Genomic DNA, 26,665 nt, shown 5'->3' on the forward strand with positions numbered 1-26,665 from the left:
AAATGTTTGTTTCTATGCTTGAATTTCAGACTCAGGCCAGCCTATCAAACTGCCCTGTATGCCGGGAAAGCTGTCTCCTCCACTACCTCCAAAGAAGGTGATGATCTGTGTTCCACCCTGGGGCATGGACCCCACCTTCAATGCCTACTCACAGAAGTGCTCTCAGCAGTCCATGGCACAGCACCACCACTCCATAATGCCATCCCAGCTTGCTGCCCATCAGCACCAGCTACAGTATGGCGGGCCAATCCCAATCCATCAGCCAGTAGCTCCTAGCAGGATGATAGAGGAACTCAACAAGACCTTAGCCTTGACGATGCAGAGGCTAGAGAGGTGAGTGAAGGCAACACAAACTAATATCACCTTATCTGTTGTATCTTTGTTTAAACAATAAAGTACACACAGGTGTGTATTATCACAGACTATGTTACTGTGCAAGCCCATTTTCATGAATAGGAATAAGGCAAACTATGAGGGATATTTTTTATAGGGAGTAAAAAGGAGCATGATTTAAAGTCAAAACAGTATACACACTTCATAATCTCTACAACTTTTCAAATAAATTGTACTTCATCGTTGTTTTTGGCAGTTTTGCATACAATAAATTAATTCAACACACTTGTTATACCATTTTAGCAACCATAAGAAATTAATTAATGTTAATCATACATACGTGTCTAACTAGTTTATTATTGTTTTTTCCCTGGGTATGGGATGTATATCCGAAGTATACAATTCCTTTTAAAGAGGAAGAACCATTGCCTTTTTCTTCAGCATCTTTATTTGGATCTGTGCTTTTTGTTAAAAACACAAAAAGTCTTTTTAATGATACAAATAGAAACAGCCATATCACCAATATTAAAAGAAACTGAAAAACAAAATTAAAATCCAAGCATGGACTATATTTCATTATGTGAATAGTTTGTAACTTGTCTAGATGAAATTTAGGCAGATATGGTGTCAGACTGTGAATAGCATGTATATTACTGAGGCACTACATTTTGAGTTAAATGAAAACTTTATTTTAAACATAAATAAATAACATAAACATTCTACTGCATCCTAAAATATATGAACCAAAAGAAGTGAGAGTGTCCCCCTCTCTCTCTCTCAAGTCTCAGTTGCCTGTCTCCTCTTCCTGTTCCTGGGGGTGAGGCAGCCGGCAATGGAGTGGCTCTGAGAGCGATCTTTCCCGCAAACAAAGGAACCTCTCGATTTTGTTGAATTTAAAACTCGGAAATGCTTGATGCCTTTTGTTTATCTGTTGTATCTGCCCTGTTAAAAATAACATCATTAGAAATGTGTTGGCCAATTTGGTTTAGACAAAAGAAACGTGTATCGTCATGACACATTTCAGCGTCCATAGGAAGTAAGTAAGGGGCTGGAGAAATGCACACCAAGCAATGCAAATTTAATGTAGGACATGGAAATGCCCTATCGGAGCACATGAGTTAATAAAAAAAAATTCCACAGGTGTTTTTGTTGTTTGAGAACAGTTCACCTAATATTTAAGGTGGAAGCTATAATAGTAGTACAATATTTCATGTTAGATTTCAAAATTATTTCAGTTTTTTTGTTATGTATATAAAAAAAAACTACAAAGCGGTATGTAATTCAATATGTTTACATAACATTATTTTGACATTTTCATTCAACTTTGTGAAGCTAAATTTAATTAATTCTATAGGGTGATGCAAAACTTTTGGCCGTAGCTGTATAACTCAATCAATCAGATATATAACCAGGTGTAGCTAACCAAGAATAGAGGACATATAGCTTCCAAGTATATTCATTCTTATGCATCATTCTCTGGATCAGGATGTTCTAATTGGAAGAATTAAAGATAGAAATTACCTTGTGTGATAGTGTTACAATTGTGACCCCCAAATATATGCACAGATTATGGTTGTTTTTTCAGAATTCAGGAATGTCTTAACTTACTGAGCATAAAAAAATGTGACCTTCATTTATTATTATTTATTTCTTAGCAGACACCCTTATCCAGGACGACTTACAATTGTTACACGATATAACATTATTTTTACATACAATTACCCATTTATACAGTTGGGTTTTTACTGGAGCAATCTAGGTAAAGTACCTTGCTTAGGGTACAGCAGCAGTGTCCCCCACCTGGCATTGAACCCACGACCCTCCGGTCAAGAGTCCAGAGCCCTAACCACTACTCCACACTGCTGCCCATCTACCACAATGTATTGAGTGTATGCCTTCACCTATGTGGGCTTATTTCAATTAAATGTTGCCGTAGTTACATTTGAACATTGTAAGCAAACTAAGTATAGAAGCTTCTGTTAAAGTTGGAAACTGGTTAATTCTAAAACCATCAAGCCCCATAATTAGATAACAAGCATAATCTAGCTAATTCATTAAAAAATGTAACATTAACAGTGATAAACTGAAGATACCAGTAATGTACACATCCTTTTAAATATTACATACTGTATAAATCAGATGTTTATAAATATTATTATATCATATTGGTATTGATCATTATTTAGTAGAGAAAAATCCTTAATTGGGGTTGGGGGCAACAAGTAACTTGTGGCATAGTAATTTGATGAGAACTTTGATCATGTATAAGCAATGAATAAAAATGTATCCTATGTAAACTTACATAATGTGAGTTGTTAGTCATGTTAAGGCTAATCCATCAAACATGATCAATGGGATTTGGTTATCTGTCTTCTATTTTGTCAGACATATTAATTTATGTCACCATTTGTTGCCCTCTCGTCAGTACATAACAGCTGATGGAATACTGTAATACTGGAAGCTTTGTAATAAGTTATAACCCCAATTCTTCTCATATTCAGAATCTAATAAGAAAAGCAGTCCATCTGGCCGGTTGCAACAACAGAAGCCTGAGGCCACATTCTATGAATACCAGTGGCGTGTGGTGACTTCTATACCAAGGCATGCAACAACTTTAAGATGACATAAAAAAAAACAAAAAACTTTTCATGTGCACATAGCAATTAAATAAATCAAATACATTCAAGGGAAGTAATGTTAAAACTTTACAATGCATTAGTAAGACCTCACCTAGAATATTGTGTTCAGTTCTGGTCACCTTGTTACAAAAAGGATATTGCTGCTCTAGAAAGAGTGCAAAGAAGAGCAACCAGAATTATCCCGTGTTTAAAAGGCATGTCGTATGCAGTCTTAAAGAATTGAATCTATTCAGTCTTGAACAAAGAAGACTACGCGGCGATCTGATTCAAGCATTCAAAATCCTAAAAGGTATAGACCATGTCAACCCAGGGGACTTTTTTGACCTGAAAAAAGAAACAAGGACCAGGGGTCACAAATGGAGATTAGATAAAGGGGCATTCAGAACAGAAAATAGGAGGCACTTTTTTACACAGAGAATTGTGAGGGTCTGGAACCAACTCCTCAGTAATGTTGTTGATGCTGACACCCTGGGATCCTTCAAGAAGCTGCTTGATGAGATTCTGGGATCAAAAAGCTACTAACAACCAAACGAGCAAGATGGGCTGAATGGCCTCCTCTCGTTTGTAAACTTTCTTATGTTCTTCTTATGTTCTTCTTATTTTGACAAATACTAGTCAAATATTATGAAAGCTGTCAGCTGAGAATATAAAACATGTGCTAACCGAAATTTTACTACTGAAATCAAAAGTCCATTCTTCTATCTTTTTTAACAAACTCCTCAGTGACCAAGTTGTAGAAATCTGGCAGGCTGCACAGATACCTAAGTAGTTTTATTTCTATACTCCGTTGAACTCTTTTCCTGCTTTGCTGCAAGTACTTTCTAATTGTAATTTTGGTTTTGGCCTTCCATTTTGTATAATTCCTGTATTTGTTGCAAAATCTCTCACACTAAATGATTAGTCAACAGACAATTCACTAGTTTGATGACAAGAGTTAGCGCACCACTCGGTGTTCAGTCAAGGAGGATTCAATCATAAAGTTGCATGCATATGTTTTCTAGCACATTTCCACCCTAGGCAACTTGGAGCGTTGCATGCCTTGACCAGCAAAACAAGAGGTCTGCCGAGGCGAACAGATTACTTGCAAACATGGCTATCATATAATTGAAAATGTTGTATATTTTAAATCATATTCTTAAAAATGTGGAATAAAATATATATTTTTTGTGAATTCCAAGGCATGCAATGCATGCGTTCCATACATAGGGCTTCATTTACAAAAGGGTGCTAAATTTTATGGTGCGCGATAATTGCAATTACTGTGCATGTTAATGATTTATTTTATTTACTATTGCAATTTTATTAATTATCGTGTACGATACTTGGCATGTTATGGCACGCACTAAATTTAGTGCTTCACACTATGGTAATCAGAATGAATATGTGATTGTTATGGTAATGCATGCAGATGAATTTAAATGAGCATTCCAGCTCAGAATAATGAGATGAGCTGTACTCACATGGTATTTACTAAAGGATGTTAATTTTAGTGCGTGCATTAAAGTGATAATTTATTAGTGCATATGGAAACCAGGCTTTAACCACTGATAGGCATGCTATATAAACCTCTTTTTTTCTGGGCTGAAAACTAGTGATGTGCATTATGATTACTTTTACTGACTCGATTTGTTTGATTCATTCAGTTTAGTCAATCTGTTCAACAGATTTGTTTGTTTGATTCAGTGATTCACTAGCAAGGGCCATTTAAGTTAAAACTGTTCACTTGATAGGGTGCACCGTAAAAACAAAACAAAACAAAAAAAACAGTTATACATTGTAATGTACCTGAAAATGTCTATATAAATTGCATGTAGGCCAGTTTACTAAAATATGCTACTTTACACAAAACATTACCCCCACTGCACAATTCCTAGTCATCAATAAGTATGCAGGCGCAGTTTCAATCAGTTAATCAACATATTACTTAATGTATTTTATAAAACTAAAAATAAGCAGATATAACTAGAAGCAGCTTTCCTAGAACACTGACAAAAAAAACTCAATGTCACAAATGTAATATAATGGAGGAAATAGAGTATTGTATTTTACTTTCAATGGAAATCACAAACAGTAAAGAAAATGATGTCAGAGTATATAATGCTAAGTCTCAATATTTAACTTATATTCCAAAATATAATGTTTTTAACACCACTGGAAAAAAAGATAATGACAAGCTGTGAAAATGTGAAATAGTCAACAGTACCAATGTACCTTTTTATGACTTCTGTCCAGACACTTGACTTCTTTTCTCGCACACTTGATAACAATGCTCATTACGTGTTCTAATTCTGCAACTTTTCCACATTGATGCAGAATGCAGTGTAAGAAAATTGGTACTTCTGCATTTCTTTCTTTAATTTTTTCCAGCACTCTGCTAACCAGTCAACTCTTTTGCCCAGTCCCATTTAGTTTCTTCCAAGGTAATTCTGCACTTTCTATGGCTTCTTGAAGTAAAAAAAAGTAAAAAGTAATTTCCTGTGTTGTTCATGCTTAAACTTAAAAGCTCTTCAATAACATTAGTTAATATTACCTGCCATTTTGGTAATACGCTCAGCAACCGCAGGGCATACAACATCAGCTGTTTTAAGCATGCACCTTTTAACAAATTCACCATCTGAAAAAGGTTTGGCAGCACATGCAATCTCTTTGCTAACAATAAAATGGGCATCCACAACACTCTCATTTTCAGAAAAACATTTTGTTGCGACTCCATGGCTTCTTTCATTTCCTATAAACTCAGAATACGTTGCTTTGTGCAGCGTGTCATAGTGACGTTGTATGTTATAATCTTTCATAACTGCAACTGTTGCACGCAAATCAGACGTGTTGCCTTGCCAAAATTCAGTGAAAAAATAATCATCTGGCTAATGATTTTGGAATCTTCTGTGTTCTGCCTCTATCTTTCGCTTCTGTGACATCTCCAACTACTTTTTGGCTACTGGTTTAAAATTTTACACAAGGGGCTCCCGAGTGGCTCATCCAGTAAAGGCGCTCCACGTGGAGTGCAGGATGTGCCATATAGTCTGGACGTTGCGAGTTCGAGTCCGGGCTATTCCTTTGCCGACCGAGGATGGGAGCTTCCAATTGGCCGAGCGCCGCCCAGGGGGAGGGAGGGTTAGGTCGGCCAGGGAGTCCTCGGCTCACCGTGCACCAGCGACCCCTGTAGTCTGGCCGGGCGCCTGCGGGCTTGCCTGTAAGCTGCCCGAGAGCTGCGTTGTCCTCCGACAGTGTAGCTCTTGGGTGGCTGCATGGTGAGTCCACAGTGTGAAAAAAAGCGATCGGCTGACGGCACACGCTTCGGAGGACAGCGTGTGTTCATCTTCGCCCTCCTGAGTCAGCACAGGGGTGGTAGCTGTGAGCTGAGCCTAAAAATAATTGGGCATTCCAAATTGGGGAAAAAATAATAAAAAATAATTGGCAACGACTAAATTAAAAAAATAAATAAAATAAAATAAAATAAAATAAAATAAATAAATAAATAAAATTTTACACAAAGTAAAATAAATAGTTTAAACAAGCCTTTGCTTCACTAGCCTAATAAAAATGATGTGTACTGTGATGTTAGCCGATGCGTGAGGAAACAAATCCTGAGCGCCATTTGATTGGCTATTTTACTACCTCTGTGAGCTTTGATTTACTTAATGGGAATGTCACTCATACTACGTGTATTGTGAGCGATAATTTAATGTGCACGATAATGTCAGAGATATAGGATCACCATGATATCAAAAGCCCCAGCAGTCCAGGCATATCTTTTGGTCAGTAGTTTATTGTGAAGGTGGAGGTGGTTTAACTTATATTGACCGAAAATGAACGCTTAACAGACACAGCACTCAGCAGAGGACAGGCAGAGGCAACGTAAAGCGAAACTGCACTGCTTGCCTTTTAATTTTAACATGCCTTGTGTGATGTAAAAAAAGCATTTTTTCTTTCCCCTTTAATGCATATACAATAAGTCATGTTGTGCAATGGCATATTTTTCTTTTTGTTCGCTAACTCGAGAAATATTGATTGATGAGATGTAGCCTCAATTCTCTTCCTTGTCGGCACTGTCACCCTGCAGAGCAGGCTCCATGGATCGGGGTGGCAGTGCTATGTGAGTACCATCAATAGCACCCATCACATTGGGGAAGCCAGCAACCAGGGTAGAAGCCCACTTTCACATCCTGTAAACCTGTCCTCTTTGTGGGAAATCTAATATAATTCCCTGTGAGCTTTAGCAGGGCATGCTGTATTATACATATGAGTAGCTACAGCTTTTAATGGCAGAGAGCATGTGAATCCAACTAAACATACGTGTGCAGTTATTTTTCTTATATCTTTTTCTCTCTCGCTGCCAACTCAACTTTCCTCAATTGGCGCAAAGCACTCCTTTTAATGGGCGCTGACTCTGCCCACTCATCACCCATTGGCCCATTGGTATCCCCTTGCATTCACACACAGACACAAACACATAAACTGCCAAGCAGGCAGACTGCTCAAGGAAAGAGGGAGAGCAACACAACAGCACACAAACATCACACCAACACAGCAAATTCCCAACCCCACCCCCAGTCCATTATTAAGTCCATATTTTCACCAGTCACTTGTGTTGCAGCTGCCCCGGTGTTACAATATGAATACAAGGTAGTTAGAAATGTATCGGAACCCTGGAAGTCCCGCTTACTCCCGTGACAGACACATAAATAAAGATCTTTATGTACTTATTTGCAACTGGCAGAATAAATAACACATGTTATTGCTATATGTGAGATCCTATCTGTGTAATCCTAAAAAGGAAAGTAAGAAATCGAGTATTCTTAATTTCATACACTATAGCTGTTACTTTTTTGTTGTTGTTAATTGCAGGCTATTAAATAGGTTTGCAGTTAAAGCTGAATTACATAGTGTGGAAGGGTGAGGAATTCACTGACACAGGAGACAGAAAGTTGTAGTGCTAAACACCAATCTGGTGCACTATTTATTGTTCACCAGCAGGTGGCACTAAAGGTGCGCCGGTCCCAGATACCAGCAGTGATAAATGAGACACGGCCAGATAGACACTCGCAGGTGCCTAAACAAATAATAATCAAAAACAGAAGGTACAAAGAAAAAGAGAAAATAAAACACTTTTAACAAACTACAAAATAAAGGTGCTGCACTCTGCAGCTTTACCCCGACCGTCGTTATCCGCACGGCCCGGGTCTCCGTCCTACGCGCACTTATTTCCTCAACCTGCTATGCAGATACTTTCCGGGGTTCTGCCCAAGTTTTTCCCCGCTACTAAAAAAAAAAAAAAAAAAAATGTTTTTTAATTTTATTTAGTTTTGTTCCTCTCCGGCTGTGCTTGGTCCGGCAGCAGCACTTCCGTGGGCTCGTTTTTCATCTTAACCCTTTGCGGTCCTATGTCGGACCTGGTCCGACATTGCAATTATTCCTATCAAGTCCAATGTTGGACCCTGTCCGACATCATCAAAAAGACGCAAAAAACGGGTTTGTAGTCATTTTTTCTACGGAAAAAGCAGAGAAAACCATTCAATGGCCGAGTGGGAGCGACAGGAGCCGAGACAAGCTGAAAAAAAAAAAAAAAAAAAAATGGGCGTATCTCATGAATAGTCATACTTGCCCCTGGCATCAGATAGGGGCGGTCATAAGGAAACAAGCTGGATGGTACTGCATCAGCACTCAGAGAATATCACTGACATTTGCAGAGCTTTTTTGAGATGTTATAGTTATAAAATAATGACTTGGATTGCATTATTGAGGCGTTTGGTGATAAAAAGAGTGACCTAGAGATGATTGATCAGTATGTACTACTATTATTATTATTATTATTTATTTCTTAGCATATGTGAAAGCTATAGCGAACGAAAGGGTGGGGCGGGGCTGGAGATGCCTAGTGAGTGCTTTGTTGATATGCAGGGCCTTTTAAACCCGTTTGACTGTGGAAATAAAATACTTTTAAACAGCGCGTCTAAAATTAACTGCGCGTGTGAAAATAAATTGGACCTGACGCGCACTTAATAAATTGACTGCAAAGGGTTAATGGTCGGGTATTCGAACCTAGACGCGTCGCCGCGTAACCTCACTTTGAAATTGTTCGAGATCTCTTGTACCGTGTTGAGAAATTACCCCAGACTGGAGAATTGCTCTTTCCTCAACTCCGTTAAAGGGGATTTGTTGCAGTTGGCTCACGCTATTCCCCTGTCTGGTCATTTGGGAAGGGATAAGACTAAAGCAAGGCTTGTGTCACGGTTCTACTGGATGGGTCTGGATGGAGATGCTTAGACTGGGGGTAATAGAAGAGTCCCAAAGTGACTGGAACAGTCCCATTGTTTTAGTAGATAAGCCAGATGGGTCAATTCGGTTTTGCATTGACTTCAGGCGCGTCAATGAGAAATCGAAGTTTGACACTTATCCTATGCCCCGGGTAGATGAGCTGCTGGAGCATCTAGGCACGGCTCATTTTATGACGACGCTGGATTTAACGAAGGGGTACTGGCAGATACCCCTGACCCCGGAATCCAGAGAGAGGATGGTGTTTTTGACTCCCTTCGGGTTGTACCAATTTAGGACCATGCCTTTGGGTTGCACAGAGCACCAGCCACTTTCCAACGGATGATGGATCGCGTTTTGCAGCCCCATCAGCAGTACACCGCTGCTTACATAGATGACGTGGTTATCCAAAGTGAGGATTGGCCAAGTCATCTGTGTAAGATAGTGGCAGTACTGCAATTCTTGCGGGAGGCTGGGCTCACTGCTAACCCAAAGAAATGTGCCATTGGGAAGAGTAAGTCAGAGTATTTGGGGTATCGAGTAAGGAGTGGCCAGATCAGACCACTGATTGCTAAGGTGAAAGCCCTGACTGACTGGCCGGTCCCTATGACCAAAACCCAGGTGCGCTCTTTCTTGGGACTAGCGGGCTATTATAGGAAGTTCATCCAGAACTTCGCCACGCTCGCTACTCCCTTGACAGACCTCACCCGGAAGGCTGCCCCAAATATGGTTCAGTGGACGGAACTGTGCCAAGAGGCCTTTCTCGCTCTGAAGCGAAGGCTGTGTAGCAAGCCAGTGCTGTGCAGTCCTGATTTCAGTAAGAGGTTCACCCTGTGAGCACCCGGTCCTGTACATCAGCAGGAAGCTCCTTCCCCGCGAGAAAATCTATAGTACCATCGAGAAGGAGTGTCTCGCAGTAAAATGGGCAGTCGAGTCACTCGGGTACTACCTCCTGGGGCGACACTTCACCCTGGTGACAGATCATGCCCCCTTAGCATGGCTTCACCGGATGAAAGATAATAACGCCAGAATCACCCGGTGGTACTTGGCCCTGCAGCCCTATGCCTTCAGGGTTGTCCACCGAGCAGGAAAGCTGCATCAAAACGCAGATTTTTTTCTCTCGGGAAGGCATGGGGGTGTAGGATTTTCAAATGGACCAGTGGTGCCATTCTGAGGGGAAGGATATGTAAGAGGGGAGATCTGTGCTGACTGTCTGACGTATGCATGGTGCTGCAGGAAGAGGGCAGCAGCTTCGTAAGATCTGCCCATCAGACATGACAGTGACACGGAGAGGTGGGGAAGAGGGTGTGTTGGCTTTCCCTCTCTCTGAGTGGCTGAGAGGCGGGCCTTGGGGGATTGCTGAGGCTATAAAATAATGCTCTCTTGTTCCCTCAGACCTGCCACTTTAACCCTTTGGAGTCAATTTATTAAGTGCGCGTCAGGCACGTCAGGTCCAATTTATTTTCACACGTGCAGTTAATTTTAGACGCGCTGTTTAAAAGTATTTTTTTTCCACAGTCAAACGGGTTTAAAAGGCCCTGCATATCAACAAAGCACTCACTAGGCATCTCCAGATCACCCGTTTTATCACCAAATGCCTCAATAATGCGATCCAAGTCATTATTCTATTACTATAACATCTCAAAAAAGCTCTGCAAATATCTGTGATATTCTCTGAGCGCTGATGCAGTACCATCCAGCTTGTTTCCTTATGACCGCCCCTATCTGATGCCAGGGGCAAGTATGACTATGCATGAGATACGCCCATTTGTTTTTTGGGTTTTTTTTTTCGTCTTGTCTCGGCTCCTGTCGCTCCCACTCGGCCATTGAATGGTTTTCTCTGCTTTTTCCGTAGAAAAAACGACTACAAACCCATTTTTTGCGTCTTTTTGATGATGTTGGACAGGGTCCGACATTGGACCTAATAGGAATAATTGCAATGTCGGACCAGGTCCGACATAGGACCGCAAAGGGTTAACCACAGTTGTAGTGCTAAACACCACTCGGGTGCACTATTTATTGTTCACCGGCAGGTGGCACTAAAGGTCCGCCGGTCCCAGATACCAGCAGTGATAAATGAGACACGGTCAGATAGACACTCGCAGGTGCCTGAACAAATAGTAATCAAAAACAGAAGGTACAAAGAAAAAGAGAAAATAAAACACTTCTAACAAACTACAAAATAAAGGTGCTGCACTCTGCAGCTTTACCCCGACCGTCGCTATCCGCACGGCCCGGGTCTCCGTCCTACGCGCACTTATTTCCTCAACCTGCTATGCAGATACTTTCCAGGGTTCTGCCCAAGTTTTTCCCCGCTACTAATAAAAAAAAAAAAAAATTATTTCTTTTTATTTTATTTAGTTTTGTTCCTCTCCAGCTGTGCTTGGTCCGGCAGCAGCGCTTCCGTGGGCTCGTTTTTCATCTTAAAGTGACAGAGCATTATTTTATAGGCCCAGCAATCCCCCAAGGCCCGCCTCTCACTCAGAGAGAGGGAAAGCCAACACATCCTCTTCCGCACCTCTCCGTGTCATTGCTATGACTGACAGGCGGATCTTACGAGGCTGCTGCCCTCTTCCTGCAGTACCATGCATACGTCAGACAGTCAGCACAGATCTCCCCTCTTACACATAGTTTAAAAGAAATAGTTAATACTCTAAAGTTTTGTCCTTAAGGATTTTTAATAAAATGTAGTATTTTTTTTATTTTATTTCATGTGTAAGCACAATTACAATCAATTATCATTCATTTCTGGACTTTATCTGTTCAGACAAATTTTCATAACCAAGTAATTCAGCAAGATGTATTTATTTCGCGTTAGTGAATCAGTGAATCAAACGAACAAATCTGTTGAATTGATTCACTACACTGAATGAATCCAATGAATGAAGTCAGTAAAAAGAATTGAACTTCACATAGGCCAGAAAAAGAGGTTTAAGCCTGGTCTCCATATGCACTAATACATGATCACTTTAATGCACACACTAAAATGATCGCCCTTTAGTAAATGAAGCTCATCTCATTATTCAGAGCGGGGTGCCTCATTTAAATACATTATCATGCATTACCATACACTTCGTATATTCATTCTGATTACCATAGTATGGCACAATAACATCAGCAGTGTGGAGTAGTGGTTAGGGCTCTGGACTCTTGACCGGAGGGTTGTGGGTTCAATCCCAGGTGGGGGACACTGCTGTTGTACCCTTGAGCAAGGTACTTTATCTAGATTGCTCCAGTAAAAACCCAACTGTATAAATGGGTAATTGTATGTAAAAATAATGTGATATCTTGTAACAATTGTAAGTTGCCCTAGATAAGAAATTATTATTATTATTAATAATAATAATAATAATAATAATAATAATAATAATAATAATAATAATAATAATAATGACATGTGCCCACTATTTTGCGTGATAATGAATAAAATTGCAGTAGTAAATGCGAAAGTCATTAACATGCACAGTAATTGCAATTATCATGCACCATAAAGTTTAGCACCCTTTCGTAAATGAGGAATGCAAGTTAAAATTAAAAGGTAAGCAGTGCAGTTTTACTTTACGTTGCCTCTGCCTGACCCCAGAGTGCTGTGTCATTTTCGGTCAATGTAAGCCACCTCCACCTTTCGCTACTGACCAAAAGATATGCCTGGACTGCTGGGGCTTTTTATATGAAGGTGTTCACGAGTAAATTTAGATGTTTGTGGGAGGGGTAAACTTGTTTTTTGAGGACGAATGTAGCACTTTGTCAGATTCAAAAAATAAACTTCCAGACTAAAAGCAAATTTGTTTTATGAGGTTTAAAATTAGAATTTGTTATAGGTTGTCAAAATACAATTTATGGTCTCATCAGTTTTCCCTCGATTGCTTCTGCCCGCCTCGATTTCTCTTGATCCCACTTGTTGACACCTGAATGTTGCCTCTATTTCTCTTGAGCCTGTTTGTGCCTACCAGAATGTTGCCTTGATTTAGCTTTTGCCCATCTGGATTTAGATGGTGCCTCTCTGAATTGTCTTGATTTTGCTTGTGTCCAGCTGAGTTTTGTCTCTGTTTTATGTTCCAGCCTGAATATTGCTGGTTCCAACCAAAATTTTGACTCTCTTTCGCATTTGCCTGCCTGAATTTTGCTGTTGCCCACCTCAATTTCGCTTATGCGCCCTTGTTGCCACCTGAAATTTGGCTTGTGTCCAGCTGAATTTTACCTGAATTCTTCTGGTTCTCACTAAATTTGTCTCAATTTTGGTTTTGTGCCTGCCGGAATATGGCTGCAGTTTTACATATGCCAGCAGAATTTTACCTGTGTCGATTGTCCCCACTTGTGCCCGCCAGTACGATTTTGCCTGTGGCCAGCAGAATTTTGCCTCGGTTTTGATTGCCCTTGCCAGAATTTTCAATTGTGCCCACCTGGATTCTGCTTGTGGCAGTGGAGATTTGGCCTCTATTTCATTTCTATTTAATTTGTGCCAACTTTGCTTTGATACAGGTGGTTAAGCCATTAGCATATTGTGACTCACTACATATTTTAATGAGCAAGTTGTCCCACGTGCAGTGGAACCCCAAAATGTTATACCATTTCCAGTCAAATCTGGGCATAGATGTGTCACTGTGTAAAGTCACAGATTATTTTGTGTAAGAGGGAATGTGCAAGGCAGTTTTTAGAGTTATAGATATATAAAATTGAGTTTATATTAAAGATGTAGTGCCCAAAATTATGCTTGATATATTTGACATGGTTGACTTCAAAGTGCACTGAAGGCCAATAGAATAATTACATAATAAACAGAAAACAAGGAAGTCTATTTTAGTGTAAAAAATAAACAGGATTGTGGGACAGTGTGGCTTTTATGTGACTAGATTCCATTTTCTTTTACAATATTGCAGTTTACAAAAAACACACATAAACACATTTACCCCTCTTCCTTTAATTGGAAAAATCATTCATAAAGAAGGAATTTCTATACAATCAATCCCATAAGGTTTACCAGCTGTTGAGTCTGGCACCAGTTACTTGAGAGATTCTCTGCCACTTTTGGTTGTCATGTTCATAAATTAGAAAATAATGTTTTTAAAACTTGCCAGAACATGATGAATATGAATTATCTTCAAGCAGCACTTTTGTTTTCTAGTTTTATTACTGTATTTTATTTTACCTTTTCATTTCGCCTTTGGTTTTCATTATTATTTTTAAGCACCTGTGAGTGCGCCTGCGTATACCTGTGTTGGTAACCTGTGGTCCTAATTACTGTTGCCGTTATACAGGCCACAGACAACAGTGCCCTCTGCGGGCTAAAATAAATAAAACTGGGCACCTGTGCTGTGTTTTCAAGTTCAATCTTCTGCCTCCTGTGTCAGTGAATACCACCACCCTTCCACACTTCCTTTTTCAGTCCATGTCAAATCAATCACTTCAGGAAGTTTCTGACCTGACCTCTTCCAGTTTTGGTGCCATAGAGATATAAGATTTCCCCAAGTTTCACATCTCTAGGTCAAATGGTTTTTATGCGAGAGGTCACCAAATATTTGCTCCGAAATGGCTCCCAGATCAGACCAATGACATAAAAGTACCAAAAACGTCAATGCTACATTAAAAAGTAAATTTTCTTTGTGCTCTATCCAAATATGCCATTTTATATATTTAACAGAATTGTTGACCTTTGACCTCCATTGGCCTATCAGCCCCAACATGGACGACCAAAATCAAGGTTGGATACTGAAGTTCACACCATCCTCTAAGTTTGTACCAAAAATCAGCCTGTGATCTTGATGGGATCAGGAGGTATTCACTCATTACATTGTATCATTGTAGTTTCATGGGTGATGCATTTAGGAATGACTGGAAAGGAAAAACAACTTGGAGAGGGTTCAGTCAGTCTGTATAAACATGTATAGAACACCTCTAATGCCTACCCACAGTTCAGTGTGCTGATGCTGCATCGTGTGTTGACTACTGGGATGGAATACTGGTATAAATGTCATTATACTCGTATGTAATGGAGCATATACTCAGTGTGATGCAGACTCAAGAATTCATAGCTATGAACTGCTGATTGTCTTCTCTTCTTTCCAGATGACTTGTTCCATAGGGAGTTTTATTGAGGATACTTGTGAGTCAAGTAGCAGTGGACAGCTGTATGAACTTCTACCAAGTGAACAGCAGCTGATTGAGCTACGAGTGAGGGGTTTGCTGGAGCCAAAGTTGGTGTGTGTTTGCCACCGAAAAAAGTTCAAATTATGCCAGCCTCCAAAAAAAGAACTTAAACCCTACCAAAGCACACATGAAGGATTTGTGCACAATCAGTTTGGACATGGTGAAAAAGTACTTCTGTGGAACTGTCAATCTGATTCCAGGACAAAAACTATCCACCGAGTAGTTTTATTAAAGCACACGTTGAGCAAGTTGTTTTTCCTTTTCATCCATCCATCCATTATCATTAACAGCTTACTCCTTTACAGGGTCGCAGTGAGCCGGTGCCTAACCCAGCATACACAGGGCACAAGGCGAGACTACACCCTGGACGGGGCGCCAGTCCATTGCAGGGCACCACACACACACACTCACTCACATCTGGTGTGACCACCATTTGCCTCATGCAGCGCGACACATCTCCTTCGCATATAGAGTTGATCAGGCTGTTGATTGTGGCCTGTGGAATGTTGTCCCACTCCTCTTCAATGGCTGTGCGAAGTTGCTGGATATTGGCGGAAACGGGAACACGCTGTCGTACACGTCGATCCAGAGCATCCCAAACATGCTCAATGGGTGACATGTCTGGTGAGTATGCAGGCCATGGAAGAACTGGGACATTTTCAGCTTCCAGGAATTGTGTACAGATCGTAGCGACATGGGGCCGTGCATTATATGCTGAAACATGAGGTGATGGTGGCGGATGAATGGCACGACAATGGGCCTCAGTATCTCGTCACGGTATCTGTGTGCATTCAAATTGCCATTGATAAAATGCAATTAAGTTTGTTGTCCGTAGCTTATGCCTGCCCATAACATAACCCCACCGCCACCATGGGCACTCTGTTCACAATGTTGACATCAGCAAACTGCTCACCCACACGACGCCATACACGTTGTCTGCCATCTGCCCGGTACAGTTGAAACCGGGATTCATCCATGAAGAGCACACTTCTCCAGCTTGCCAGTGGCCATCGAAGGTGGGCATTTGCCCACTGAAGTCGGTTATGACGCCAAACTGCAGTCAGGTCAAGACCCTGGTGAGGACGACGAGCACACAGATGAGCTTCCCTGAGACGGTTTCTGACAGTTTGTGCAGAAATTCTTTGGTTGTGCAAACCCACAGTTTCATCAGCTGTCCGAGGGCTGGTCTCAGGCGATCTTGCAGGTGAAGAAGCCGGATGTGGAGGTCCTGGGCTGGCGTGGTTACATGTGGTCTGCGGTTGTGAGGCCGGTTCGATGTACTGCCAAATTCTCTAAAACGACGTTGGAGGAGGCTTATGGTAGAGAAATGAACATTCAATTCTCTAGCAACAGCTCTGGTGGACATTCCTGCAGTCAGCATGCCAATTGCAGGCTCCCTCAAAACTTGAGACATCTGTGGCATTGTGTTGTGTGACAAAACTGCACATTTTTTAGTGGCTTTTTATTGTCCCCAGCACAAGGTGCACCTGTGTAATGCTCATGCTGTTTAATCAGCTTCTTGATATGCCACACCTGTCAGGTGGATGGATTATCTTGTCAAAGGAGAAATGCTCACTAACAGGGATGTAAACAAATTTGTGCACAAAATTTGAGAGAAATAAGGTTTTTGTGCATATGGAAAATTTCTGGGATTCTTCATTTCAGCTCGTGAAATATGGGACCAACACTTTACATGTTGCTTTTATATTTTTGTTCAGTGTAGATTAAAGGTCAAAATTCTGTTTGACGTTAAATATAAAAAATGCCATATTTGGATAGAGCACAAAGAGAGCTATTAACAATTAACAATAAAAAAGGTTATTGGTACTTTTATGTCATTGGTCTGATCTGGGAGCCATTTCGGGTCAAATATTTGGTGACTTCTCACATAAAAACCGACCTAGAGACGTGAAACTTGGCCAAACAGCATCAAAATCCATGAACCTTCGTTTTCAAGGGTGATTTGACCCGATATGGACTGACCTAGATAGATAAATTAATAGGTTATGTTTAGGGGGACTAAGACTAAGTGCAAAGAAATACTGAAGATCAAGAATCCAGTCACTTATGCACCAGTCACAAACACACACACACACACACATTATATATATATATATATATATATATATATATATATATATATATATATATATATATATAGATATAGATATATATATATATATATATATATATATTAAAAATACCGACTTATTGGTCAGGTGTTTCTAGCAATTCTCAGGCAGAACAATTAGCTGTCCTGGTATTTGTATCAACCATTGTCTAGCTACCGCATGCAGTATATTTACAATTGACCATTGGATGCCAGGAACCAACTAAGTACAAGAAGCTTGATAACATGCAAACTCAACCTGTGCAGTAAAATTGCTATAATCATTCTTTACGCATTAAATTTAAATAGCATGCGTAATTCATATATTTTTCAATGTTTATCTGGAGCACTGTGTGTAACAATACATAGGTAGTCGGTAGCATACAATAGTGGTTATTAACCGTATGTGTTGCTTTGAGTGATTTCAGATTTCCCAGAACTTCTGTTAAAATAGTGAACATGATGATCAAAAAAAAGTTATTGTACCAATTTAAAAAGACATCACACATGCTTCAGTCTCCATTCAGAAGTAATGTATTTATGCCTAGGTCATAAAACACTTTAATTTCATAGCCTTCATCAGAAGTGTAACAAAACTTGCACTCTTTGTGGTTCGTTGCCCCTTTAAAAGCAGACCTAGGACACAGAAATTGAGGTTTTTTTTAAAGCGCTTTTTTTTTTTTTTTTTTTTTTTTAATAATCACCAAAAAACAAAATAAACCAAACAAACACCAAGCTCCCAACCGGACTCTTCACTCTTCAGCAGCCCCAAAAAGACTGGCTGCTTTCTTTAAATACCCTGCACCTGGCTCTAATTTACAATGATAGCCAGGTTCAGGGGATCATTACTAATCAAACAATTTACAAATTAAATTAAACAAATGAAGGCTTTTCAGCCTGTGACCTTCTGGGAGATGTAGTCCTTTTTTCCCCAGGACTACACTTTCTCACAGAAGGTATTTGTAGATTTTTTTGGTAACAAGCCACTGTGGTTTCAAATGTCCTTTTATAACAGGAATGGATACATAATAAAAAGACAACATCAACTGCGAACTCACATATGTATGTGCCTTGAGAAGCTACCTGTGCTGTATTACTAGAACATGGTAACCAGATAAAAGGGAGGTGAAAATCTTGCTGGGGCCTTGTGTAGTTTCTGCTTTCTAACTGATGTTTTTTCCTGTTTCACAGCTCTGGTTTACATGCAGGAAAAGGAAGCATTGTTGATGGGAGACAAGTGCCAACTGTGGTGATAGAGTGTGACGATGATAAAGAAAATGTACCGAACGAATCTGACTACGAGGATCTACCCAGCATGTACAGAGACGAGCAGGATGAGGATGAGGATGATGACGATGACGACGATGACACCTTCTTTACAAGTACTAACTTATTTTAAGCAGGACACGTATAAGAAAGGGCTGCTATTTTGCATATGTCATAATGTTAATTGTTTAGTTGAACAGATTATATGTATGGAAACACCCTTTTTGTATGTCTGTAGGGTCCTTTGCGATTTTTTTTTTTAAAATACCATTATTATATACCCATTACCTTGAAGAAACACTAAATGATCACAGCTTTATGTGGCCATAGTATTCCATAATAGTTGGATATGTGTTACTATTGGCACTTGATATAGAGCCATTGTCATTAAAGATAATTTGATCATCCAGCCTTTTACTTATGTAATTCAGGACAAACAGACTTCTTCAAGAGTGTCCCAGTCAAACTGGTCAGTTACAACAATCAATCATCATATAGTATGCATTTAACAGGAACATCTTAAAATATTTTTTTTCTTTCAGTTTTGGTTGAGAGCTTGCAGATTGAACATTGTCATGCAATTCATTCAATAAAATTGTACTTTATATTAAACCTGATGAAATACAGACCCCCCTTTGTTAGTCAAAAAATGACCACGGTATAGGGGTGGTATGTTGTGGCAAGTCCCTCCTCCCAAACCTTTAATCATTCACTTCCCTAAACTAACCCTATTTTACTAGAGTACAGGTCGCAAGTACTTCACTCTCAAACAAGTATTTACCACTGACTTTCCTATCTCTTGCTAAAAGTGATTTCAAGGAACTATTTCATGGGATCAGCAGAACAACATTTTATTAAGATTGGAAAGGATTTAAATGGCTCACCACCGATTCTCATGAAGGGCCAGACTCAAGGAAGCTTTCCCAAAACATTATACTACTAGCTTTCCTCTCAGTACATCACATCACATTGAAAAGTTTGGACATTTGTGTAATTCAAGTTTTAGAAGAAGAGAGGTTGCTAGTACTTTGCTCTCGAGTGAGTCTTTACCACTCACTTCCCTAAACAAATATACTACTCAAATTATAACTTGAATTTTTACAGAACACAATTAACAAGAAATGTGAGTATTTCAAGGGAGCATTCTTTACACACTGAAATTCAAAATGCCAAAAGGCTTGGTCTCTGATGATGAATTTTTCAAATTGCTGCGTGTACTCTCATTTTAACTTGCTTCAGGCATTTGAGGTAAGTAGCTGGACAGGGCTACAATTAATTATTTTCATCCCAGCTGGGATAAAATAGTATTCTATTATTGTATTTATTGTTGGAAATGTTGAAAACCTCCAGTTTAACCGTGTCTGATGGACTATTTTTTCTCCACAGCTGAAGAACATACAAAAATATATTAAAAAAAGTTTGTTTTTCTATGTATTATTGTGTCTGTTTTATAAACGTGATAACACACTTCAGGGCTTGTGGGTTGTGTTGCGTTAACATACGGCTTTGTTGGTATGAAGGCTTCGCTTCATGCCTCCAACCCAACCACAGCCGTATGTTAATGCAACACAACCCATGCCCTGTCGTGTGTTATCCCTTACATATATATATATATATATATATATATATATATATATATATCTCGCCACTGATTAGAACAGGCACATTTGTGTTAATGTGATTCACCAGCAGTAAGTGATAAACTCCCACACAAGTGATAAAAATATCCCCCAATCACCAGTACAGTAATCAAAACAAGCACGCGTGTATGAGGTTAAAAATCTTTATTAAGACACTCATTACACTAATAAATAAGATGTATTAAAACCTATGAATGTAATAAAAAGTACAGTAATCCGCCGCATATCTGACTGCGATGGGACCAGAGTAAGGGCGGATATGTAAAAAGGCGGATACATTAATCATGTTTTAAATACCATTATACACAGCTGTAACAATTCCTGTACTATATTATTGTTTTGAGATGCAGCTTTTATTAAGGAGCTCCCCTAAATCTCTTGTTTAGAAAGATACAGGGTATTAATGCTTGTGTCAGAGTAGCCGTCTGCCGCGTGGATGCATGCTTTCGCTGCTGAGTGACAGGCAGGAGATTGAGATGGAGGTTGAAGTTGATACACCCCACAGGAGAACAGGATTTATTTACATATTGTATTTACATATTGTAGCGCTGAGCTGCGGGGTTTCCAGGATATAATAAGTCAGACAACAGTTACGGTTCAAAACTCAACCTCTCTTAACTCTCCCTCAATTCTCCCGCCACCAGATCCCGCTTCTCTCTTTCAAACTGTCATCTCCACACACACACCCAAGTCTCTCCCCCTTCCTCACTTATTGGTCCAACACTTCCTATCTCTGACTGGTTGTGTCAGACCTGCTCCCACCCCCCCCAGTGACGTACTCACACACAGGCAGTCTTTCAGCTCTAAGTCACACAAGCACCAAAACACACAGAGAATGCTAACAGATCTGAACAAGAATAACACAGTTTACAAACACACATTATTTACAGAGTACTTCCATCCCCTTCCCCAGTCCATAATCAGGTCCATGTCCCCAGCTTTTTGAAGCAACGTTGCATTGTTTGCTGGTTTAAGTCCCCACTTGGTTGTTTATTTTTTAAATATATTTTTTCTAATTTAAACAGATATTATCAATGTTGAGCTTAAAACATAATTTTCTATATATATTTAGTTTAAAGAAAATGTTGGGAAGTCATGGTGCCCACTTAGCTGGTGGAGAATCATAGACCCCACTTGGTAGCATAGACGTGTATATGTGTGTGTGTGTTATATATATATATATATATATATATATATACAGGTAGTGGACAAGAAAATGGAAACACCAATGTAAAGTCACTTAATAGGGCATTGGGCCACTATGGTATCCCGTTCTGTGGAGTTCTCGGTGGACCGTTTTTGAAGAAACTGGCTGCTCGCGCCCCAGATTAAAATTTGCAGTCAATTGATCTGCAGTTGCTCGCCTGTTTTGCCTTGCACTTCAAATTAATGCACGGATATCACGATCCTGGAGTATACGCTTCTGCCCACTGTTGCCCTTTGCTGATGATGTCCATGAGTTCCATGCTGACATCACCTTATACACCGTTGCTCGTGAAACATCAGCAAGTTGAGCTGTCTTGGTCACTGAAGCTCCTGCCAAACGCGCCCCAACAATCACCCCTCTTTCAAAGTCACTGAGGTCTCCTCTTGCAGCCATGCTAGCCATAATTATAGGCAACCAGGCCTGTCCAGCATTGTTATACATGACTCTAAGCATGCTGGGATGTTATTTGTTTAATTGTTTTATTAGTTAATTATCACTTGCACCTGGCTACTATTGTAAATTAGAGCCAGGTGCAGGGTATACAAAGAAGGGAAGCAGTCTGCTCGAGGCTGCTGTGTGAGTAAGCTCAACTCTCTGTGTGTGTGTGTGTGTGTGTGTGTGTGTGTGTGTGTACACAGCCATAGTGAAAAGAAAGATACTGTAAAACCTTTTGATTTGTGAAAAACTGCGTGTTTTTGTTTGTTTTGTTTAACAGGTAAACGGCTTAGCTGTCCTGTTTTATAGTTTAGGTTCCTGCTTATATTTAGTTATTGCTCGAGTAGAGCTAGGTGTTTCTTTTCGTTTATTTTTATTTTGTATTATTAAAAATAGTGCATCAGCGCTTTCAAAACCTCAAGTTCAGTGTCTAGGTCTGCTTTTAAAGGGCAATGAACCCTGGTTCACATTTTATATATAATTATTATTATTTCTTAGCAGACACCCCTTTCCAGGGCGACTTATGATTGTTACAAGATATCACATTATTTTTACATACAATTACATTACTTTTTATACATTATTTCCATATACAGTTACCCATGCATACAGTTGGGTTTTTACTGGAGCAATCAGTGTCTCCCACCTGGGATTGAACCCACAACCCTCCAGTCAAGAGTCCAGAGCCCTAACCACTACTCCACACTATATTGTGTTGGGAAAAATGAAGTGAAACTTTTTTATGGTTTCATAAGTACAATTTTTCTCTGTGTTCTAAAAAAAAAACAACCCACCAATTCCAAGATTCTAATGTAAAAAATAGATTTTTACTTAATTTTTATAGTTAGAGTCAGACACAACCAAAAAATACCTGGTCCCAGTGGAGCATCCCACTGAAAAATGCTTGGTCCTAAAGGGTTAAAAATAAATACAGATGCACTACCTGTTGCACTGCATTTGGGAAGCTTTAGTATGCTTCCGGTAAATGATTGAACACACTGCATAGAGATGCAGGATTTCTTTAAATTGTCATCAACAAAAAAGACACCAGCTGCATCAATGATCAGAAATATTTCTGCTAAAGATCACTCTGTCTAGTACAAGAATGGGACATTTCACATGTCTACTATTTTTACATTTATTTACAGTGTTTTTATATTGTTTGATATCACCGTGTAACAATTTTTATTTTTTATTTTTTGTTCCTGGGTAGTAAGTGTTATTTCCTAATTGCTTATGCCTCAAAAGTATAGAAAATGGCTATTATTCCCCACAAACTTTGCTTTTGTGACCAGGACAGTGATATTTTGAAATTTACCTAATTTTCCAGAACATTCCAGATAGATTCAGTGCTGAGTAAACCTGGAGTAACTTCTAGAACTTTCCAGTAATATAAATAGTAGTATAAATACAGGGGCCTTAAGCCCACCAGTTCAGTTTAGTTCCAGCTGCCTAAGTGGATACATATCTGCATTTTTCTGAGATGGCATCAAGGTCATAGGAGACTTCAAAATGGTGGCATTCCTGATGGGTCTCCAAGGCGGTTTTACCAAGTTTCCCTGCTATCTTTGCCTTTTGGGACAGCAGGGACACCAAGGCGCACTACCACAGGCGGGACTGGCCACAGCGGACCGAGTTCTCTGTGGGGAGGAACAACGTCAAGTGGGAGCCACTGGTGGACCCCCGGAAGGTGCTGATGCCACCACTGCACATGAAATTGGGCCTTATGAAACAATTTGTCAGAGCTCTAGATAAGGAGTCGACAGCCTTCAAGTACCTTCAAGACTTTATCCCTAAGCTGTCTGAGGCAAAGGTCAAAGCCGGTGTCTTCGTCGGACCACAGATAAAGAAGATCCTGGAGTGCAATGAATTCCCCAAGAAGCTCACTAGTAAGGAGAAAGCGGCTTGGAACAGCTTTGTCGCAGTGGTTCGGGGCTTCCTGGGCAATCACAAGGCCGAAAACTATGTGGAGCTGGTTGAGACTCTGGTGAAGAACTACGGCACAATGGGCTGTAGGATGTCCCTCAAAGTCCATATCCTTGATGCTCATCTTGATAAATTCAAGGAGAACATGGGAGCGTACTCGGAGGAGCAAGGCGAGCGCTTCCACCAGGATATACTGGACTTTGAACGCCGCTACCAAGGACAGTATAATGAGAACATGATGGGAGACTACATTTGGGGGCTGATTCGTGAAAGTGATTTACAGTATAATCGTAAATCTCGAAAAACTACTCACTTCTAAATCTTTTGTAGTCATTTTTGTATTACTTTAGTATAAATACATGTTCATTTGGATTCATATGTTGTTTTTTTCTGACTTTATGTGAACGAAAAGACACAAATTCGCCCGTTTTCTCATTGGAAATAGGTAAATTTCAAAATATCACTGTCCTGGTCACAAAAGCAAAGTTTGTGGGGAATAATAGCCATTTTCTATACTTTTGAGGCATAAGCAATTAGGAAATAACACTTACTACCCAGGAACAAAAATTGTGTTACATAGTGTATTCACTGGCGGTAAAAAAAATAAATAGAATGTTCTCATTTTGCATTTGACTACTGTTTTTCAAGTACGCATTTAAATATTTCAGTACATTTGGTGTATAAAATTATCAATTTTGAATGCGACAACACGTTTTTCTGCTTTAAATATTATGTAATCATGAAATATTTTGAAATACCTATTGTTAGACATTGAAATGCCATGAAAGAAGCCAGTTTTTATCTTGAAGAAAATACAGCTGTAATCATAACTGAGCAAATTGTATTCCTTGCGCTCCCCTTATTCAAAAATATTGTTTGTATGTGGACAGATGAAATCTTGATTCATCAGTGAACAAAACAGGTGTTGAATGATGGAGCTGCCAGTTCTTTTGATCAAGTCTGTAATCAGTGGTCTCTTCCGTGTTTGTGGTCAATTGAGGAACTGTACCTGGTCTTCTTGACCTCAAACCAGATTCAATCAGTTTCTCACATTTCGGTTGCGTATGATGATTCCAGTTGCTGTCCTGAAGTGGATATTGAGCCCATGTGCTGGGGACTGCTGTTTCCTCTGTGCCATATTCTCTAAATATCGGCCATTGCATGGTGTGATTGACCTCCCTTCCATGTCAGGGGCGTCTAGTGTACACAATATGTCCACAATCTGGTTACAGAAGGGATCATGCAGAATTAACCAGCTACATGTCTTTGTGTATCCCCCGATTCCAACATTTTGAACACCACTGGCAAGTCTGATCTTCAGTTAAAATCTTCATCTGCCACCATCTGGCATCATTAGAAGTCATGATTCCCAAACCAACAACAAACAACAAAGTTATCACCTGAGCAGCTACTTGACTAATGATCAAATCTGAAATCTAAATGGAGGTACCTGCATAGACTTGTTAAAGGTCTTATGACCGAATGCCTTAACGTTTATGACAGTGTATTAAATGTAACTTTTATTAGAAGCAGTTTGTGCTTCACTCTAAAGCAGGTCTTCACCACTCACTTCCCTAAACAAATCCTACTTGATTAGAGAATACTGGTCTTTACATGCCAAAATGTGCTACAAATTGAAGTCTAATTAGGTTTTAATCAGTATCTGATGACCCCAGATTTCCCATCCAGATCATGAGGTGGTGAAAAAATGTTGGTATCACTCCAGTTGTTCAGATTCATGAAATAAACTTTGTAACCAGGCCCCTATGTGAAAGTTCTCATGCTCTGGTCATAGAATTCTACATTTTCTTTCGTCCGATTTTTGGTTTCCAAGTTGCTGGTTTTGAATAGCTCTTTTGACCTGCCCAAAAGTAATTCTGCAAGTCAAATTGGACTTTGTCATTTCTAAAGATCTTCCTGACCATCATGTGTTTTCTTTATCAACATCACATCACTGAATGATTTCTTTGAAACTGTGTCTAGAGAAAACAGATCATCCTGTTTGTAATGCTGAGTAATGTATACAGTGTTAAGTTGAAGTAGTCTGGTAGCTCTTGCCATTGCATTTAAATTGATGAGCTACAATTTTTTTAAATGGTCTATTTTAAATAGCTGATTAATTCCTGGCCAGTACTTGTCTTGTCCAAGTGGCCGTCATGTATCTCCTGTAGTATTTCCTTCTGTAAAATGTGGTATCACATGAGTGTTTCCTTTGATGATTACACAATCTGTGAGTCCATTCTGCTACGAAATTCCATGAATACCACCCACCCCAGGGCCACCCTGTCAAGGTTTTTTTTTTTTTTTTAAGGGTCTTTATTGAATCATCTTTGTCAGAATCTTATTTTCACAACCAGACTAAATACAGCATATATATGAGGATGTTTTATTCACATCGCTTTTGACTAGCTTTACCACATTTAAAACATTTCTGTGACGTCACCCTTTGATCTTTTGCTTGATTAATTCTACAAACCTAACAAAGTGGCTGAGTGGCTTTGAAGAGAAGGGGAGTGTGGGGCAGATATATTGTTGATTAACAAATCCACAGTGAGTCAGACCAATTCAACAGAAAAGAGAATAACCTTTTATTACTCAAAAATCATTTCAACAATTAGTTCATTAGTATTACACATTTCAAATGTAACACTTAGAAAAGGGCTTGTGATTTTAAATAGCATTTCATATTGTTTGCTAAAAGTAGGGT

The 26,665-nt window shown here is 39.6% G+C and overlaps 1 protein-coding gene across 10 annotated transcripts in view; it reads left to right on the plus strand.

Annotated features, from left to right (window-relative positions):
- Positions 1-26,665, plus strand: part of LOC117400272 (phosphatase and actin regulator 1) — a 266,155-nt gene that overhangs the window by 198,447 nt on the left and 41,043 nt on the right. For all 10 annotated transcript variants that reach the window (XM_059022608.1, XM_033999946.3, XM_059022611.1 and 7 more), the window contains 2 exons: positions 30-333; positions 18,676-18,866. In XM_059022608.1, the coding sequence (XP_058878591.1) occupies positions 30-333; positions 18,676-18,866 (495 nt within the window). The remainder of the gene's footprint in view (positions 1-29; positions 334-18,675; positions 18,867-26,665) is intronic.

The sequence above is a fragment of the Acipenser ruthenus genome, chromosome 4 (assembly GCF_902713425.1).
Source record: "Acipenser ruthenus chromosome 4, fAciRut3.2 maternal haplotype, whole genome shotgun sequence".
Lineage (NCBI taxonomy): Eukaryota > Metazoa > Chordata > Actinopteri > Acipenseriformes > Acipenseridae > Acipenser > Acipenser ruthenus.